Below are 19,823 nucleotides of genomic sequence, written 5' to 3' on the forward strand. Positions count from 1 at the left end.
TTTTCCGGTCGGCAGGTTGCCAAGATTCCCATCTGGTGTGTTCCCCCCCCGATGATACCCGCGGGTGATTAGGCAAGTTACTTTAATATTGTTTTTTTTTTTTTTTTTTTTTTTTTTTTTTTTTCCTTTTTTTTTCCTTTTTTTTGTCCGTTCTGTAACATGTAACGCGACTGTACGTATCATTGTGAAGAACTGCGTCGTACCAAGTTGTGTGTTTTTTTTTTTTTTTTTTTTTAAAACGAAAAACGTGTTAAACGAGTATGCATCTGAGCTGAATGGGTAAAGATAGGCTTTGCTGCTCACTGGTCGTTCAGCTTTTCTAGTGGAACAAACGGAGCGAGATCGACAGCGGGAGCGACAGCGAGGGCGACAGCGAGAGAGAGGGAAAGAGCTCAGTTTTGCTTTGCTTCTCCTCTTGGAGGTACCGTTCCGTCCGGTGCTCCTTCTCTCCGCCTCACGGCAGAACTGAACCGCGTCATTTTTTTTTTTTTTTTTCCAAGGCGGTCATCATGTGATGTTCCTTTTGAGTGATTTGCTTCTCCCGCGTTATATACTCGTTTTTTCCTCCCCATCTGCTTTGCTTCCCCCTCCCAATCACTAACTGGTCACCCGTTTGGAGGACCCCCCCTCGAGTGCCCCATCGGCAATTGCGCTGCTCTCCTGTTTGTGCTTCTCCGTTGGGTAGCCTATACGTGCGGCGGCTGCTGACCGTTTGTAACTCCCCCCATTTGCGGCTTGCCCCACTTGCAGCTTGCCCCATTTGCGGCTTGCCCCACTTGCAGCTTGCCCCACTTGCAGCTTGCCCCACTTGCAGCTTGCCCCACTTGCAGCTTGCCCCTTTTACAGTTGCCCCATTTGCTGCTTTCCCCCCATGGACATCTACCTCGTCACCGGGAACAAAAACAAAAGACTGGAGTTCCAGCGGCACATGAATGGCGAGCTGGAGGTTCAGTTCGCAGACATTGACTGTGCGTAGGGAGAGAGTGGTGACGGGGCTGTCCCGCACATCTCGCGGGGGAGCGGTTCGCCCATATCCGTGCGAAGGGAGTTTCTCTACCCCTACCCCGACCTATACACAATCGCACAGTCACCTCGCCATCCATCTGTGCAACTGCACAACTACACATTTGCACACCTCCCCTCCCCTGCTGCCGCCCCCCCCCTCAGTGATCGAAATGCAGTCGAACGACATCGTCAAGATAAACGAGCACAAGGCAAAGAGCGCCCACGAAATTTTGAGCAGCGATGCCTCGGGGGAGAGTCAGGCGAGACGGAAGCTTGTGATCACCGACGACACGGGGCTTTATATGGATTGCCTGGGTTCTTTTCCTGGTCCCTACATGTACGGCGCGGAGTGGCGCAGAGCGGCCATGCACGCAAGTTCATTAGCTTAGACGGGGAGGCGGCGCTTCTTCCGCTGTTTCCGCTGCTTCCCATGCTGCCTCCACTCCTCATGGTGGTAGTCACCTCTCTCCCCTCCCCCTTTCAGCAAGTGGATGCAGAAGAGTTTGGGCTCGCAAGGGATTGTAGACGTGGCCACGAAGCTCCAGGTGAGTTCATCCCCTGAGTGGGGTGGCACTTAAGTGAGGGTCCCCCTGTTGGCTGCCAATTACGTAGCAGTGTGGGACCTGCTCGGTGTGGGACCTGCTCGGTGTGGGACCTGCTCGGTGTGTGGCTTTCTCCCCCCATTCGCCGCTTCCCCTTGCCGCTTCACCCTGCCGCTTTACATTGCCACTTCACCCTTCCGCAGAATGACAAGTGCCACGCCATTTGCGTGTATTCCGTGTACGACGGGAAGGAGGTGCACTCCTTCCAGGGCGTCACTCAGGTATCGTCCTTCCCCCGGGTGCTCTTCAGCAAAGAGAGCTGTCCTCACGGAACCCAGCCGCGTGGCTTCCCCAGCAGTTGTCCACGCGACGCGAAAAATAAATAAAAAAAATAAAAATATATAAAAAATGGTGTAACGGTTGGTTCCCCTCCTTTCCCCTCTCCAACACTAACCTGATGGCTTTTTTTTTTTTTTTTTTTTCGAAGGGACGGATTGCCGGTCCCCGAGGGTCGACTGACTTCGGCTGGTAGGTTACACACACGCCGACTTTGTTTGGTCCCGCTCGCTTCTCACGTTTTGCATGCTTCTAACGTTTCGCGTGTTCCATTGCTGTTCCCTCACACCATCTCTCGCACACCACCTCTCTCACTCCTATCACTCCTATCACTCCTATCACTTCCCCCACTCCACCTGATTCTCCCCCCGCGCGCGCCCACAGGGACAATATTTTTTCCCCCGAGAAGAGCAGCAAAACGTTCAGCGAAATGCCATTCGAGGAGAAGAAGGGATCCTCCCCGCGTTTCAAGGCCTTCGTGCAGCTCAAGGTGGGTCCCTGAGGGGAGGGAAGCGAAGGAGCAGCAGAGAAGCAGCAGAGAAGCGACAGAGAGATACGAAGGAGAAGTGTGTCTCTCCATAGCAGCACATCCACGTGACTCCCCTCGCATCCGCTCGCCTCTTTCCCTTCCCCTCTATATCTCGCTCCCCCTTCCCCTCCACCGCTCTTTCCCCCCGTTAGTCCTTCCTGCTGGAGGAGCTGAGCAAGCAGAGCGCGTGACTTCCTTCGCCCCCCTGCAAGCTGAGCGCCTGCCCGAGTTGTCCCTGTAGACCGTCCCTACGTGGCGACCATCGAGAGAAGCTGAGCAGCTCTGCATGGGTCCCACCGCAAGCAAGCAGGCAGCCGTTCGTGCGTAGCTCTTCAAGGCGGAGCGTGATGTTCCTGACGGAGGACCAGGACCCCGAGGAGCTGAAGAGGGAGGCCAACGCGAAATGGGCGCAGGTAAGCGGGGCCGCCTCTGCCGCGGAGCGTGTTTGCTACGTGAATGCTTTTGTGTGGAGGCGCTCCCCTGTGCAGACGCACTCTGCGAAAACATGGGTGTCCACACACGCCCCTAACACCACACCTGCCGCTAACACCACACCTGCCCCTAACACCAGGGCGAAGCGGAGGAGGCGAACGCCCTTTGGAGACAGGCGCTGAAGGAGTGCATCAAATATTCCATGAGGGGCTTCCCCACGAAGAAGAACAGGGACATGCAGCTCTCCCTGCGCCTTAACATATCCCTTTACCACTTTAAAAAAGGAGAGTTCCACGAGTGTATCAACCAGTGCGAAATCATTTTGGAGGGCGTGGCCGACCTGGACGCGGTGCTCAGTCGATACGCGGCGGGGGTGGAAGCGACGGAAGCGGAGGTGACAAGAGTCGAAGCGACCCCCGTGACGTCCGTGCCAACCGATGCAGAGGAGGACACACCCGCAGGGCCGCGCGAAGAGGACACGTGCATGCTCAGGAGAGAGACACTGGTGAAGCTTTTTCTCCGACGGGCGTATTCCTATCTGATGCTGCAGGTGAGGTGCCAAGGGGAGGGGCCCCCCTATTACTCGGCAGATCTGCCCGTCGTGCTCCCCCCTTCACCGCTTCCCCCCCCCACCGCTACAGGAATTCGACAAGTGCAGGGAGAACCTGCGGCTGGTAAAACGAATCGACGAGGGGAATGCCGAGGCGGTGAGTCTGGAGAGGAAGGAGCAAGTGGAGCGAGCCGATTATAAAAAAGTGCAAAGGCAGTTGTACCGGCGAATGTGCAACGCGAGTGGGGCGCTGCACGGCTCCCAGGAGGAGGGCTGCTAGGTGGGCCTCCACCAGATGGACTGCCGCCGAGATGACGATCTGCTCGCCGCACAGTGGGGACGCTTCGCGAGCAGCACTCTTCCGTCTCTCCCCAAGCAGAGATGCAAAGAGGGACCCCCCTCCACATCTTCCCAATTTGATGAGCATCCATACGAATGAGCGGCCTGTCAAGGGATATACCCCCCATAAACATTTCGCGAGTAACTCGCCAGTCATTACCCAACCGCTATGAACTTGTTGCGTAGGATATGTAGCTCCGGTGGGGGCTCCTACTAGAGGGGAACTCGCTTAGAGGCGTCCTCTTTGTAAATTTCCCTCGGCAGAGATATGCCAATCATTGTGCAGTTGCCCCATCAGGTCTTATACTTGCTGTATTTACCTGCACGGGTCAGGCGAAAAAACAGCAAAGCGTCCTTCCCGAAAAGGGAGAAAGGTGACTTACATGCGGGGACGTTTCTCTCACTACGTCGATTTGTTCCTCCGGGTGTTCGCTCGCTTTTCCTTTGGGCCTCCCCCGAGTGGACTTCCCAGGGGAGCGCAAACAGATCGTTTCGCAGTGGGGCGAAGCTACCTGTGATGGCCATTCAGGGGGACTTGGCATGCTCCCCATTTGTGGCCACCCCCCCTCGGGGTGATAAATACCCGAGCTGCTCAAACGTGTAAAGAAGGATGACTGGAGGAGGAATGGAGTGACGCTCAACAGGGTGTAAATGAATTGTCCCATGTGGACTTGACACCCTTTATAGTGTGTTGAGCTGCCCTTCCAGTGGGGTGCCAAGCTGGCATGTTCTTTTTTCCACCCCCTACACGTGATAGCTTCTTTAGTCTGCTCACACGTCACCCAATTGTGTATGAACATGTGCAGGTGAAAAGCAAAAGGGGGGAAAAAAGCGCATTCGGATTTGCCTCCGGGTTATGTAGAAGCAATCGCGGGGATGGATAAGCAGAAACGGAGAGGGATGGGGAAAGCTCATCCTTAGGGGGTCTACCCGGAGTGACTCCGCGAAATGGCACCAGCTAGGCAGTTCCCCCAAGGGAGCAGCTCAGCGCTCGCGTGGGAGCCTTACCCACCCGTTACATCGCGCGAGTGAATGGGGAAACGCCAAGGGGAAAAAAAAAAAAAAAAAAAAATAATAAAATAAAATAATAAAGTACACGCTAAGTAACACATTAAAGGGAAAAAAAAAAAAAAAAGGAACAAATGAACGAACGAACGAACGAATGGCCGCTGAGGGAACGCCCCCCTTTTATGAGGAGCGTTGCAGAGGAGGGGAGTTCCCATCGGGAAGTCCCAACTGTTAGGAGCAGCCAGAGGGAGGCAACCTCTGCAGGTTAGCCCCCAAAAGGTATGCCCCCCCCACAAAGGTATACCCCCCAAGGGGAAGGAGAAACAATTACAAACGGCACATGTGCAGGCAGGATGAAACACCAAGGGGGGAGCTTCCATCCAAATGAGGAAGGCGAGACGGGGGCTGCCGTGGAAGTGGTAACTGCATGGGAGAGGACGGAGGGAGAGGTGGACGGAGCATCCCCCAGGAGAGAACGGCAACAGGTTGGGAGGGCATCTCAACAGGAGGACCTAAATGAAGAGCCTCCCTATCCACTGGTCAATCAACTGGCTCATCCGCACGGAGGGAGAATGAAACGATTTGCAATCCCCCCGGATAAGGCGAGGGTAGATAGCCCCCCCAGGGTGAGTGACTCACCAGTGGGAGTGATCAGCAGAGGAGAAGATGCCGCACGTGAGGGAGAAGGAGTAGATGGCCCTGCCTCTTACTTACGCCGCAGCTACGGGGGTGAAGGTGCAGCGTGGGAGTCAAGCCGAGAGAGTTCAGATGGTATGTGTGGGGAGCACCCAGAAGGGGGTGCAGCATTGAGCGACGAGGATGGCGAAACGTCCATGTGTGGTGAGCTCTGCCCAAGCAATGATGCACTCCTGCTTGGTGACGACAGCGTGGGCGAGGATCTCCCGGGAGGGAGCCTCGACGAAAGGCAAAAAAGGATCGTCTACAGTAGGGCCGACGAAATAATTAGTGGGGACGCCGGAGGGGGGGAGGACTGGCTGCTGAGCGAGGTGGATGAGCAGCCCGGTGGGGAGGCGACGCGGCAGATTGGAGAGGCGAAGCGGCAGATTGGAGAGGCGAAGCGGCAGAGTGGCCAGGCCGAACGCCCGAGTGCTGCGAGGAGGCGCGGGCCGATAGATCGGCGCGCGCTCAACCTCAGCGCGGGGGAGCTGCACGCCTTCCTGAAGAGGGACAAGTACCGCCTGACGAAGATGAAGACGCGCATGAGGAACGTGGTCTACAGGTACCTCTACGAGAGGGCCAAGGGGGAAACCCAGCGAGGTGAAAGGAAAACAGCGAATGGTGAAGCGTGCAGCGTGCCGAACGCGCACACGTTGGAGGGAGGGGGAGAGGCGGAGGGAGAGGGGGAGAGAGAGGCGGAGAATGAGAGAGGGACAGATGGGGCCCCCCCCCAGGACGTCGCCACCCTCCTGTACACGGAGTGCACCATAAGGAAGACTAGAATCGCCAAATTGAGGAGCGAAAGTAGGCTCGTCTCGGACAGGAGGAGGGACCACTGCATGCGGATTTTGAGCCACAAAAATGTGTATGTGTTTGACGGGTGGGGGGAGAGCGCGGAGCGGAAAGAGAACGTGGAGCGGCAATGGAAAGCGGCGCGTCAAGATAGCGCGGCGCGGCAGGAGAACCCACTGGGGGGGGTCCCTAGTGAGGCTGCCCTTAGGGGAAGCCCCCCCACGCGCCGCTTCACCTGCAATAACCACTTCGTCTGCCTGCAAAGGGAAGACGCCGAGGTGCACGTGTTCAGCCACCGGGTGCTGAGGCTGAACGAGCATATCTTTTTTAAAGAGAAGGAGAGCAAGACGACGAATGAGGAGGCATTGAGAAAGTTCCTAGACGATTTGACACGCAGTGGGTCCGAAACGAACTGCAGGAGGGTGAAGCTCGATTGGCAAGCATACCCCTTTTACATTCTTAGGGACCCCTCGTGGAAAAGCATAAGGAGTATTCACCTGAACGCGTTGAACCACTTGTGTGTGTGTACAGAGGCAGGCACATATGTGTGCCATCTGTTTTTTGCAAATGGGGAGATACAGATTAAGTCCAGTGGGACGTATTTGCATCGGGGAGGACCCCTCCTAGAGGAGAAGCAACTGGTGGAGGGATTCCTAACGAGCGAGAAGGGGATGCTGCACGTGAGTCATTGCGACCTGTTTGTGCTCCATCGGAACAGCCAGTTGTTTAAGGGCAACCACTTCACCATCGTTAAGCATATAAAATTTCGTCAGCGCATTTTACACGTGTCTCTTTGTGGCGAGTGGGTCATTCTCTCCTTCAGCAGTAGGGTATCCGTGCATCATAAGGCTAGTGGGAAGGTCCACCTGGTTGTGCAGGTAGACGCACAGGGGGATGTCCTCGGGGGGGAGGCAGCGGGGAAGGCGGCGAAAGCGGCCCATGTGGGTGTCCCACACGTTGGAGAGGCAACCGGGAAAGCCGCTCACGTGGGTGGTCCGTACGCTAGCGAGCCAATCGGGAACGCGGCTCACGTGGGTACCCCCCAACAGGCGAACCACATCCCATTCATGTGCCCCCTCGAAGGAGACAACCTCTTTTGCCTAACGTACGGAAGGAAGATGACCATCCTAGAGCATTCCGCTGGCATTGTTGTGCGGAGGCAGTTTGCTTTGAAACACTGCGTGCAGATGATCAGAAGCGCTCCTAATAACATTTTGGTGACGTATGGGGAGAAGGAGCTACACGTATGGCAGGTGGTCCGCGTGAAAAAGGAGCTTACTCTTCTGCTCTTCTTTAGCAAATCGGTGAGGGACGCCAGGTGCTGGGAGGTGCATGACGAGGGGAGGACCTTCGACCTTTACGGGGACGCCCTGCAGGTGAAGACCAAGCTGGTTAAGATAAACAGGGATGATGAGGTGGCCAGGCGGATTGTGCATGCGCTTGGCGGGGGGGCCACTCACGGGGGGGCCCCAAATGGGGATGACGCTAACGAGGGGACTACTCCCGGAGGTGCCGCTAACGGGGGTTCTGCTAACCGGGGGGGCGGCCACTTCAGCGCCCACCTGCTCTACGTCTACATTTTGGACGGTGGGCGAGTCGACCTGGTGGTGGTGAACTCGCTGGCGTATTTGATTTACCTGCTGTTCAGCCACCACCGGTACGGCCTGCTCCTGGCCCTGCTGTTGCACCTGCACAAGGTAAGTGCCTCCACGGGGAAGCGGACGCCGCGCACCGTTGGTCAGCGCTGCCCGTCACTCACTGATGATCACCATCACTCACCGCTCCCCACCGCTAATCACCGCTAACCACCCCCTGCAGGGAAACGCGTGCCTGCTGACGGACCTCCCCGTGGACGAGGACGAGAGGAGGGAGAAGCTGAAGCCGCTGTTCCACTTCCTCTTCGAAAGGAGAGTGGCCGACATAATTCAGAACGGCAACAGGTGCGGGCGCGACCCGCGCAGCAGCCTCTACCATGTGCAGGTGCAAGGGGGGGAGTGCCCTCAGGAGGGGGGGGGAAAAAGAGGCGAGCTTTCAAACGGGTTCAGCCAGGTGAGCAGCCAGGTGAGCAGCAAAACGTGCAGCCAGATGCGCAGCCACACACCTAACAACGTCTCAGAGTGTTTGCAGCGAATGGGACCTTCTTCCGAGTCCACTGCTTCTGCTTCGGTGGATCTTCCCTCGTCTGAACCGATCGGCGCTTCTTCAAATGAGGGAGGAAACGCTTCGGAGGGGTTGCCCCCCTCCTGTGGAGGAGCAGCTACTCCAGAGGAAGAACCCCCTGCTGAGAGGGGAGAGATCCTCATCGATGGACGAATCATCTCAGACGATTGCATAAAAGAACTTCAGAAGGTGTGCCTCCTCGCCATCGAGATTAGCATCCATTTCGATATGGACCTTTACGAACGCATGTTTCAGTTGCTTAGGAGCTTCGGAGTAGAAAGCATTTACTTCCACTTGATTGAGGAGTACATCGTTAGGAAGAGCATTTGCGTTAGCCACCACTCGCTGGTGTGCAGTCTGACGGAGCATTTTAAGCGGCTCTACCGGGTCTTCTCCGAGCACGACGACTCGTGCTACGACGTGTTTTTGTTTTTTTGCAGCCTGGTGAGTGGAAGATCGACCGGGGAGCATCTAAATGGGGAGCATCTAAATGGGGAGTGTCTAAGCGAGGAGTGTCTAAGCGAGGAGTGTCTAAGCGAGGAGCGCCTGAGCAAGGTTGTATTCTCTCCTTTGGGTAGGGGCGGCCAGGACAGCGATGAGAGCGGTGACAGCGGGGGTGACCGCTTTGACCGCTTGGACCGCCTGGACGAACCGTGCGCGGACCTGGACGCGCACCTGTACCGGCACCACCTGGGCGCGCAGGACCTCCCGAGGAAGATCCGGAGGGTCTACGCCTTCGTGTGCATAGTGGAGCTGTTCTTCCGCCTGTTCGAAAGCATCAATTTGGAGGGGAAAATGGAAGGCATCATTTCTCACTTGCCAATTCATCTGAGTGCCTTCATATACAACAAGCACAATGAGGACAGAATCACCACAGCGGAGTTCTTCGTTTCGTATCTTATAAGAAAGAAAAACGACCTCTTCTACAGCTTCTGCAGATGCAACAGCTTGCGGAGTGACCTGCTTCCAATTTACCTGCCCATGTACATGTATAGAAATTTCTACCAATCGTACTTCCTCTTCGATTACGTCTTCTCTGTTATGTTTAAGGTGCCCTTCAGCATCAGCATGGACCGGTTCTTGGTTCCTTTGGAGGGGGGCATCACTCTCAGGAGTTGCCACCCGAGGGTGCACGCGAGTTACCAGTTCGACGACCCGCGCAACTACCAGAATGTCTTTTTTGTTTTTTCCCCCTTCCGCGTGGAGAGGGAGAACCACTGCACGCTCAACCGGGGCATTCTCTCCCTCTGGCGGTACCTGCTGAGTGGCGGGGGTAGCGGCGTTAGCCCCGCTAGCTACGTTGGCAATGTTAGCCGCACCAGCTGCCTTAGCACCCCTAGCCGCGCCAGCAGCCTTCGCACCGCTGGCCGCGCTCGCTGCTTCATCGGAGGGGAAGGCGCCCCGCGGGAGATACAAATGAGCGACTACTTTAACGTGGACAAGAACGGCCTCTTCCTCCTCCTGCAGTTGTCTCTGAGGGACACCTTCAATGTGTTAAACCGGAGCTTCTTCCAGTACGACTTCATGGCTCACCACGACGTTGTTAACCTGTTGGTTGGCAACTTGTGCAATTTTTACCTGCACATGGTCATAACTTTTATCTTCTACATAACGTACTTGAGGAAGGTTTTGCAGAACAACTTGACAGAGGAGACATCCGTCCAGATATACAGAGAGGTGCTGCTCGCTGTGGACACTTGCAAAGATCACGAAGAGGTTAGTCACCTGTGGATGAGGCTCCTTCATGTGGTTGAAGCAGAGAGACATGCACATGTTCAGAAGAATCTCCCAAACATAGTAAAGTGGATTACGTTGCAACTTTTTTACATCCATAGGCATAGGAAGGAAATGGCTAGCTCGGTTACCTATTTGCTTATTCTCTTTTTCATTCTTCAGAGTGACTGTGAGGAGCACCCCTTTGACTATCGCGTGGGTGTCCTTTGTGTTAACTTCCTATTGAGCCTCTCACATGGGGAGGGTCAGAACCGTCGGATGAACGCAACTACGGGAAGACGCCGCGTTGAGAAACTCACCAAAAGGTGCTTTCACTTTGCGAGTCAGAATTACCTGAACAAGGTCAGGCGATATGTGAGGGAAGAGCACTTCCTTCGAACCTTTCGCTTGAGGCAGACCAACTTGCGCGTAAAGAAGGCGGAGGTCAGGAAGAACGTCGCGGGGGCCTCCTCGCCGCACGGCAACTTGGTGAACTACCTGTTGGGGGCGGTCTGCGGCGTGGACGTGCCTGGCCTGCTTCGCCGGCATGGCGCAGATGGGTGTGATTACCACGGTGAGCATAGTTACCGCGAGGGGGCGAGCGGCGAAGAGTGGACTGGGGAGAAGAACCACCGTGGCGTGCCGCATGGGGGGGTAACTCGACCGGAGAGACGTGCCGACGGGTGTGCCTTTAAGCGGGTGCGGAAGACGAACGAGAAGCAGCAGCAGAAGCAGCAGCGGGGGAAAGAGCGGGAGAAGCAGGAGCAGAAGCGGAGCGACATTTTCTGCGTGACGTTTTGCAGGAGGCACTACGGGTACATCCTGCTGCTCTACGTGAAGAGGCTGCTGGTGTTGCACCGGCGGGGGAGGCGCGAGAGGGGGAGTCCCTCGCAGGTCGGCTCGGAGGAGGGGCCTCCAAAGACCCACTCAGAGGAGAGCTCCCTAAACCGCTCAACCCCAACCGGCTTAGCCCCACCCCGCTCTGCCGCAACCCCGCAGGGGCGCCGCAGGAGAGACGCAGAGAGACTGCTCAAATACGTCCTCCTCTTCAGCCACGTGCGGAGGTGCGAGCCGGTGTACCTCCTCATTTTGAACCACTTCGGTCGCTACGACGTGGTGCTGCATCATTACAGAGCCAGGGGGGAATGGAGAAGCATGCAGGCGTATATTTTTGCAAATATTTTTTTTTTCTTTAAAGAGAGGAGAGTGAAGAGGAGGCTGCGTGGGTACCTGTTCTATGGCGACGTGTTGGAGCACGTGGGGGTGATGGGAGACTTGTTCGTGAGCTACCTTCTGGGGAACTACCTCGCTTTTCACAACCGCACGGTGGGGCTGCTCGGGGGGGGGAGCGGCCCAGGGGTGGCATCCCCGGAGGGGGTATCCCAGGAGGGGGTATCCCAGGAGGGGGTATCCCAGGAGGGGGGATCCCATAAGGGAGTTACCCCAGAGAAGCAACACCAATGGGGGAAGACCCACCTGATGAGTCTATGCAAGCTGTTCGCCACGACACTCATTCGGTGCCGCCACTTCTCCGAGCAGGTGAAGCAGCGAGCGTACTACCTGCTCCTACACGAGGCTCACATGCCCCACAAGATCAAAAGGTACCTCCATAAAAAAGTTTTTTACCCCTATCTAGTCCTTCTGTGTAAGTACCAAAAGGATCAAGTGTATAGCTGTGTGAGGAACGCTCATGTGGAGAGACACAAGGAGCTGTTTGAGCAGCATGGCAATGTGAATGTCCTGCTGCATCTTCATGAGAGGCAGGGGAAGTTCCTTAGCGTCATCGACCTTTGCCTTAAGCTAATTAAAGAGAATATTTTAAAACTGAAGGATTCCTTTTGCCAACAGGGAGACTGGTTCGTGCCGCAGGACGTGACTTACGGGGATGTCTTTTCGGTTAGCTTTTGCAGCAGAGTTGATGTGTACAGTTTGGGCGCCATGCCGCTGAAGAGGAGCGTCCGGAGGTTCCTCTCCGGGGGGGGTGGCAACGTAGATCAGCCAGAGGGGGATGAGCAGTGGGAGAGACTGAAGCCGCGGGAGGATGACCTTCCCGGGCGCGCCACCCAGAGGGACTCATTTCTGCGCGAGCTGCTCGGCCGAGCGCACAGCGCCGCGGATAGGAGCGCGTGGGGGAGCTACTTCGTGAAGACGCCCCGCTGGGGGGAGAAGCCTCACCGGAGCACTAAGCGGGACAATCAGCGGGGCACTCACCAGAACAGTCAGCGGAACACTCACCAGATCAATCAGCGGGATACTCACCGAAGGTGCACAGTTGGAGAGGCAAGGCGCGCGCGCCTGGCGAGGGCGTGCCGCATCTTCCTCACGCGAGAATACAACGCCGTCTTCCTCTACACCTACATGCTGACGTTCGTCTTGAGGAGGAACAAGCTACAGAGCGACCGCATAAACGAATACGTTTTGTTTTTTATTGTTAGCGAGTGTGTGCGGGGCTTCATCGGCGTTTGCGAGCAGCTGGGGTGCGGCGGTGAAGGGGAGCGGCGTGGTGGAGGGGGGCCGCGTGATGGAGGGGATCCACTTGGTGGAGGGGATCCACGTGGTGAAGGAGAGCCACTTGGTGGAGGATGCCTGTTTGGGGAAAAGGGGCTTTTCACCTCTTCTACCAAGAGAAAGGAGGAGGAACCCCCCCCAGACGCGATTGCCTTTTTTGGCTACCTGTTCGACCAGATAGTCTCCTTCGTGGCAAACGTAAGCTCGCACCGACACGCCGAGAGGGTCTGCAGGCAGCTGCTGGCCAAGTACCGGAAGTTTCAAGTGAAGCTGGTGAGACCTCCACTCATCGGGCTTTTAAAGAGCATGACGGAGGCCTACACGCTCTTGAGCGACAATTGCCACGTGGCGGAGAAGAGGATAAAGAGGCAAATAGAGTCCTACACGTTTGAGAGGAAGAAGGGGCTCGTGGTGAGCTTCCAGGTGGACCACACGCACCCCTTCAACACCCGGCTGTGCGCGCACAGCAAGCGGGGGGGCGAGCAGAGCAAGCACAGTCAGCAGAGTCAGCTCGGCCAGCCCAGCCATCCCAGCCAGCCCAGCCAACCAACTCCACCGGAACAGAAGGAACTCCTTCCCGAGAGCTGCACGGATTACCCCCCCCCTGGCGACGCGCTGTGGTTGAGCAAGTGCGAGCACGACCACCACTTTGCCTGCTCGCAGCGCTGCCACCTGTGCGGCGCGGGGTAGCAGCTTCGTGTGCTTCAGCTGCTGCTTCTGCTTCTCCCCCCCGTTTGCTTTGTTCTTCCCTTTTTTTTCCCCTTTTGTGTGCGCGGCAACACGACTCTCCCAAGTTAAGACTTACTCACGTGTGCACGTCCTTCACCCGTTTCCGCAACGTTAAAGCAGCGTGGTTAAGTGATCCCCCGTTTGGTATCCCGTTTTGATCTCCCCTGTTGGGCCACCTTGCTGTAAAGGGTAAATCCGTTCAGCTCAAATGGGATCCTCTGTGGGGTTTCCCAACGGGGTGTTATCGCCACTGCGTGGTTATGCGGCGTTGTACTGATGGTGTGTTCTGCTAAGGTGTGTGGGGGGTCCTCTCCCGTGCCGTCTCCCCGCCGGTTGGCACGCGGCACACTCTGCAGCTAGAAGGAAAAGGCAAACCAATCGCGGTCACAGTCTCCCCATGTGCCGAGTCGACCACTTAAGAAGTGTCCCTCAAATGGTGCGCCGCCCTACTGCTGAGTTTTTTTTTTTTTTTTTTTTGTGAAGCCCTAATTATTCCAGCGCCATCGCGGGGGGCCAGGCCATGCGGTGTTTCCTCCAACGGGGAGTTTAACATATGGGTTGAAGGAAGAGGTGTGCCGGGTGGAGGCATACCAGGCACACGTGGCATACCTCCGCTTGTACACTTGGGAAGTCGCCCAACCGATCGGCGGGCTGGCAAAATCGCGCGTTCGACTTGGTTGTGCATGGGGGTTACAACTTTACACGTGGAGAAGAGCCCCCTGCCGGTTGGGTTTGCCCCTTTGCCACTGCTCGCGCCACGTAGGGAGTTGCACGAGCGACCACATGGTTGGTAGCTTGCGTATCACTCGCCGATTGCGCATCCCTCGCCGATTGCGCATCCCTCGCCGCTGCGAATTCGCAGTTGTGTAGTGCACGCGAAAGGCTTACATTTGGGAGTGCAATTTTTGTCTCCTCTAGTGGGTGGATCGAGGCGGGGCATGCAACATGCCGGGGCGACCCCAGGCATATTTCCCTTGCCGCACAAAGGGGTAAAAAATAAAACACATGCGTGGTGAGTGTAACGTATCCCCCGCTCGTGAGGTGCACCTACCCATCACTCGCTATGTGCATCCCCCACGCGAGCGTGCGCTCCCCCTTGCCTTGTTCTCACGCCCGCACTTGGTTCTCTCCCCCCTTCGCAGCATTTTTTTTTTTTTTTTTTTTTTTGATATTCCTCCAGTGAAGTATTTTTCTCCAACCATTTTAAGCACACAAGGGATTAAGCAGAACGGAAGAGCTTTCAAAAAAAAAAAAAAAAAAAAAAGAAAAAGCAGTTCTTTTAAGAAAAGCCCCCCCTTCGAACAGAAAACCACTGGAATAAGAGAAACACAAAGGAAAAAAAAAAAAAAAATCAGGTGAGCAAACCTCTGCAGAGCAACGCATCCACGGAGGGAATGCGAAAGGGTTGCTTGTTGGCCTCCCCAACTGTGGGTGGTTGTGCCTGTTTACCCCAGCTACATTCACAGTACGTCCCCACGTGGCCATTTCCCCCGTGAGTAGAGGCGACTAATTGGTTTGACTCCCCGCCTCTCCCCACAGCAGATACAGTATCCCACTCAGAAGCTACTGTGCACACGGAGAGGCCTGCCTCCACCTACGCGTCGGTGCGAATTCCCCCCCCAGCTTCACCTGCACGGTGGTCTCCCCAAATAGGGCAACTCTACAGGAAGTGCTATCCCCCCCCCCAAGGATGATGCTGGTGAAGTGTTCCATCCTCGTGGGCGTGCTCACGCTGGTGAGCAGCGTGGCTGCTAAGTCCAGCATATCGAAGTGCCTCTTTTACGACAAAAGGAATTACGAGATGAAGCAGACGTTCTACGTGCCGACGACCGACGTGGACATGTACAAGGCCACCATTCAGAAGCTGCTGACGAGGGAGATTAGCCTCCTCGACGAGTCGATGAGCGGCACCGATCAGAGCGGCAGCAACAGCAGCAGCGGCGTCTCCAACTTTGACGAGATTAAAGAAAAGGAGGAGAAAAAAAAAAACAAAGAAATTGAAGAAAAGCTAAAGTACATAGAAAAGTACAGAAATTACGCCAGGAGCATTTTAAAAAACGTGGAGTTTAAATGCGAAGACATCGACGACTATGAGTCAAAAGTTAAATGCAACTTGTGTGTGTACACAGAAATTATAAATACCAAACATATCAGGCAGGGACAAATAATCCAAATTTTTATGAACGAATGCATGTACGGTTTTTATTACTATGACAATATTAACCAGTACACACAGAACGGCAGGGCGGTCAGTGGCTTCCCCGGGGAGGAGGGGAATTCGCAGGCCAAACTGGATGACATTTACTTTAGCATCACCAAGGACGTCGCCGAGGGGAACACCAGCCAGATCAACTTCTTCAAGCAGCCCGCCAGCAAGTACCACCCCGTGTGCTACGTCACCGAGTAGAGCGGCAGCGTAGCTGAGAAGCGGCGTAGCTGAGAAGCGGCGTAGCTGCGAAGCGGCGAAGCGGTGAAGCGGTGAAGCGGTGAAGCGGTGAAGCGGTGAAGCGGTGAAGCGGTGAAGCGGTGAAGCGGCAGTGTGCAAAAGGTATGAACGGTCAGGCGAATGGAGCGGATAATCGCGCATAAGTATGAACGGGTCAGGCGAACATCGCGGATAACCGCTCAACCGCTCAGAAGTATGAACGGGTCAGGCGAACATCGCGGATAACCGCTCAACCGCTCAGAAGTATGAACGGGTCAGGCGAACATCGCGGATAACCGCTCAGAAGTATGAACGGGTCAGGCGAACATCGCGGATAACCGCTCACATGTATGTACGGGTCAGGTGAATGTCTCGGATAACCGCTCAGAAGTATGAACGGGTCAGGCGAACATCGCGGATAACCGCTCAACCGCTCAGAAGTATGAACGGGTCAGGCGAACATCGCGGATAACCGCTCAGAAGTATGAACGGGTCAGGCGAACATCGCGGATAACCGCTCACATGTATGTACGGGTCAGGTGAATGTCTCGGATAACCGCTCAGAAGTATGAACGGGTCAGGCGAACATCGCGGATAACCGCTCAACCGCTCAGAAGTATGAACGGGTCAGGCGAACATCGCGGATAACCGCTCAGAAGTATGAACGGGTCAGGCGAACATCGCGGATAACCGCTCAACCGCTCAGAAGTATGAACGGGTCAGGCGAACATCGCGGATAACCGCTCACATGTATGTACGGGTCAGGCGGACGCGCCGCGCTGCCGCCCCCAAGACGTAACCACTTGCGAGCCGCGCATGTGCGTTTCGCGCGGCGGCCCACGCGGCGTCAAGCTGTGTAAAGTAGTTGTGCCGTTGTTTACCCAGCGAGTGAAGCCAACTGGAAAAAAAAAAAAAAAACAAAAAAGAGAAAACAAAAAACTCCACACGCATCTACAACTGCAGCTGCAACTATCACCCACCCACACACGTGCGTGTGTGCCTCGATGCACTCACAACTTAGTAGCCACCGGCACACCAGGGAGCGGCACCCCCTTGGAGAACCAACGCGCAGTGCGCCACGACGGAGTGCATGCGCTGTGTACTCGAGCCTGCATGTGTGCAGTTCGTATGTGTCGTATGTGTCACTTTTTCCCCACCAAAAAAAAAAAAAAAAAGAAAGAAACCATGTAATTTTTTTTTTTTAAAAAGATCCCTATTAATACGCAAATGACGAAAAGGGTTTTTTTTTCCCCCTCGGGTGAGCAGCGTTCCCGCAAAGTGTTTCCTCATTTGGAGATGCGTTGCTTCGCTCCGGAGGTGTAATGAGGGAGCGGTTGGGAAGTGCGTCTCCCTGCCCACACGCCGCTTACATCACATCTTCAAGGTGCGCAGGAAATGCCTCCTATCAGCGTAGACGAACTTGTGGCTGTTTTGGAGGAGAAGCTGGCTGGTGATTCTGCTCTCGTTCGTGTTCGCTTTAGCGTGCCAGGGGGGGTTAGCACTACTGCTGGCGTCGTGCGGGCAGACGTCGTGCGCTCGCCCGGTGATGTGGATGGGGATGCGAAAGGTGAGGCTGTAAAGGTCATCGTCGAGGGATTCGTTTATGGAGAGGGAGCCGGGGTGCGTTCCGCCTCTCACCTCGGCTGCGTTCGCTTGGTTGGTCGACTCCTTCTTTTCACTGGCGTGATTAGCATTGCCTGCTTCGTTCGTTTGGTCTGCGTCATTTGCTTCTCCTCCTTCTCCTCCTTTTGCTTCCCCTCGTCGGCAGAAGAAGTCAAAGTCGAGCAGGTACCCCACCCGGAGCGTATCATTGGCAAACGCGGGAACGACCTCTTCGCCGAGAACGAAGCTCACGTTCTTCACAGAGCAGTGAAGAGTGGAGACATTCCTCTCGCTAATCATTTTGCAGCTGGAGATGCAGTGATGAGAGGTGCCCTCCGAGTCTACGGAGGTGTTCCCCCCCTCTAGGAATTCATTTTCATCCTGTAGCTTGCTCCTCTGCATGGTTAGAAGGCTCGGGTTTATTTTTACCCGTTCGACTCTCTTCAAACGTACATCCACGTGGACCGTGCAGATGGTAGCGTCTCCAAAGAAGAGCCTCACGTTGATGATGCCATCACATGGGAAGGTGGCAGTCACCTGGTTATTCATCCCATCCATTAGGGTGATTACACATATGTTCTTCCCACCGGAGTTGATTCTAAAAATTTTTTGTGACGCCTCTTTGCTGGGTTCCTCTCCATCTGGGTTGTCCTCCTCATGGGGGAGAGTCACCCTATCGGATGGGTTGCTTCCCAAGTGGGGAGACATCCTCTGTGGCTTTACCTTCCGGAGGTTAATTTGTTTAAACATATCCCCCTCGTGCATGCACTTGATGATGGTGTCCACTGCGGTGTAGGCCCTATCCAAGAGGAGCCCCTGTCTGTGTGGAGGCAACGTGGCGTTAGCTGTCTCCCCCTGATGAGTGGTTTCATCAAATGAGGTGGCTCTGTTTGGACGCGACTGCCCACCGATGTGGGTTGCTTCTTCCAATTCGCTGCTCGACTGGGAGCTTGTCTCTCCCATGTGCAGACTGGCGAGGTCTTCCTCATCAGTTGCCTCGCTAGGCAAATCGGACGGGTGGCAAACGACCAAATTATTGAACCACCGTATGGGGATGTAGGTCATCTGGTTGAATGAAAAGTGGGGGTAGTTGCTGAGGTAGGAGTGATGCACCTCATCGTCCTTTTGGGGGGGGAGGTTTTCCATGGGGTTGGTCTCCCCTTCGGTGAGGACACCCCTCCCTTTGGAAGTGCCATCTGTGGGAGTACCGCCAGTCGAGCGGAGCAAAGAGAAGAAGGCGTCGAGGCTGCCAATCCGATGGGCGTCCCCACTGAGGGAAAGCTCCCCTGTGTAGTAACCCCAATGATGAGCTACATACATAAAGAGGTGCATATGGTGAAAGTAGCTGTAGTTGGGCAGGACGTGGTTGAGGAGGAAGAGAGAGGAGTCCTCCTTCCTCAGCGAAGAGCTGAGGTATAAACAGAGGAGAGCATCAAGGGGGGTCTTCCCCCCACGCTTGTAGAGGTGCGGCGGAAAGTGGGGGGAGTTGGATGGGACCATGTGGAGTATCCCCCCGTGGGAAGCACCCCAATGGGAAGTCCCTCCTTGGGCGGCCTCCCCCTGGTGCTTCTTCTCCCCGTCGCGCACCTCCACCCGGAAGTCATGGCAGAGGCACTCCGGTGGGTCTGCCCCGCTGCTCGGCTTGATGGGGAGCAGCGCCAGGTCCAGCACGGGCGGGCAGACGCACCTACAACAGAGTAGCTGCAAAGGAAGGTGCCGCTCATACAGCTGCGTCACAAACTGGGTTCTGTTTCTGTAGAGTCTCTTAACCGCCTGCACGTACATGCAGTATTTAAATTTTAGCGCTCTCCCATTGTAGGAGGGGGGAAGGAATGGCGGAAGGATGCAACTCAACTGGTAGTGAGTCCTCTCTCTGGGGGAGCTAAAGTTCAAGTCGGTGCAGAGGACTATCGGGTTGGTGTAAAAGAGCAAAAATTTTTGCTCCTCCTTTTGACTGGCCCCATAGAAAGGAAGGTTCAGATGTTCCTGCTTCTGTGCGAGTGGGCCACTGGTGCAAGCGGTTAGCAGCTCCTGGTTGAGGACGCACAGTCCGTAGAGGTACACCACGATGTAGTCTAGCCTCACATTCCCGGCGTACTTCTCCGGGCCCACCAATTCGAAGGAGGCTCTGAACACATCTCCGCTGTGCGTCTGTGCGTCGTCCAGGCACACGCTGAGCGTCACGGGGTCGTCTTGGACGCGCTCGAGGCTGGCGCCGGGCGGGGCGGCGTGGCTGGCGGCGTGGCCAGCGGCGAAGAAGAGGTGCATCCTGTCAGGCGGGCGGAGACGGGGAAGCGAAGCAGAAGAGAAGAAGCTCACCGTGCGGGTGACGCACCTTCCCCCCGCGTGTGATTCTCCAATCGGGGCAAACAAATTAACTTCTTAAGGATTGGCCTCCTAGCGGCTACGTGGTGGGGAAAAAAATAAACCTTTTAAACTTTGTCATGATGGAGGGAAGGGTACAAAAATAAATAA

At 55.6% G+C, this 19,823-nt stretch overlaps 5 protein-coding genes across 5 annotated transcripts; 4 read left to right on the forward strand and 1 right to left on the reverse strand.

Annotated features, from left to right (window-relative positions):
• Positions 1 to 830: 830 nt before the first annotated feature.
• On the forward strand, positions 831 to 2,603 carry PVX_096292 (HAM1 domain containing protein; the record flags this gene model as incomplete). The annotated part of the gene is made up of 7 exons (XM_001612762.1): positions 831 to 968; positions 1,168 to 1,342; positions 1,490 to 1,550; positions 1,751 to 1,828; positions 2,035 to 2,075; positions 2,268 to 2,373; positions 2,565 to 2,603. The coding sequence occupies exons 1-7, from the start codon at positions 872 to 874 to the stop codon at positions 2,601 to 2,603; spliced, it is 597 nt and encodes a 198-aa protein (XP_001612812.1). The 5' UTR covers positions 831 to 871.
• Positions 2,604 to 2,759: 156 nt separating this feature from the next.
• Positions 2,760 to 3,674, forward strand: PVX_096289 (hypothetical protein; the record flags this gene model as incomplete). Its single annotated transcript, XM_001612761.1, has 3 exons — positions 2,760 to 2,825; positions 2,984 to 3,394; positions 3,486 to 3,674. The coding sequence occupies 3 exons, from the start codon at positions 2,760 to 2,762 to the stop codon at positions 3,672 to 3,674; spliced, it is 666 nt and encodes a 221-aa protein (XP_001612811.1).
• A 1,639-nt stretch (positions 3,675 to 5,313) lies between these two features.
• PVX_096285 (hypothetical protein, conserved) lies at positions 5,314 to 13,282 on the forward strand (the record flags this gene model as incomplete). Its single annotated transcript, XM_001612760.1, has 2 exons — positions 5,314 to 7,908; positions 8,030 to 13,282. The coding sequence occupies 2 exons, from the start codon at positions 5,314 to 5,316 to the stop codon at positions 13,280 to 13,282; spliced, it is 7,848 nt and encodes a 2,615-aa protein (XP_001612810.1).
• Positions 13,283 to 14,631: 1,349 nt separating this feature from the next.
• On the forward strand, positions 14,632 to 15,728 carry PVX_096280 (hypothetical protein, conserved; the record flags this gene model as incomplete). The annotated part of the gene is made up of 1 exon (XM_001612759.1): positions 14,632 to 15,728. Exon 1 carries the CDS (start codon positions 15,012 to 15,014, stop codon positions 15,726 to 15,728), a length of 717 nt encoding a protein of 238 aa, XP_001612809.1. The 5' UTR covers positions 14,632 to 15,011.
• A 1,389-nt stretch (positions 15,729 to 17,117) lies between these two features.
• PVX_096275 (hypothetical protein, conserved) lies at positions 17,118 to 19,616 on the reverse strand (the record flags this gene model as incomplete). The annotated part of the gene is made up of 1 exon (XM_001612758.1): positions 17,118 to 19,616. One exon carries the CDS (start codon positions 19,614 to 19,616, stop codon positions 17,118 to 17,120), a length of 2,499 nt encoding a protein of 832 aa, XP_001612808.1.
• Between the last annotated feature and the right edge of the window lie 207 nt (positions 19,617 to 19,823).

The sequence above is a fragment of the Plasmodium vivax genome, chromosome 3 (assembly GCF_000002415.2).
Source record: "Plasmodium vivax chromosome 3, whole genome shotgun sequence".
Taxonomy (NCBI): Eukaryota; Apicomplexa; class Aconoidasida; order Haemosporida; family Plasmodiidae; genus Plasmodium; species Plasmodium vivax.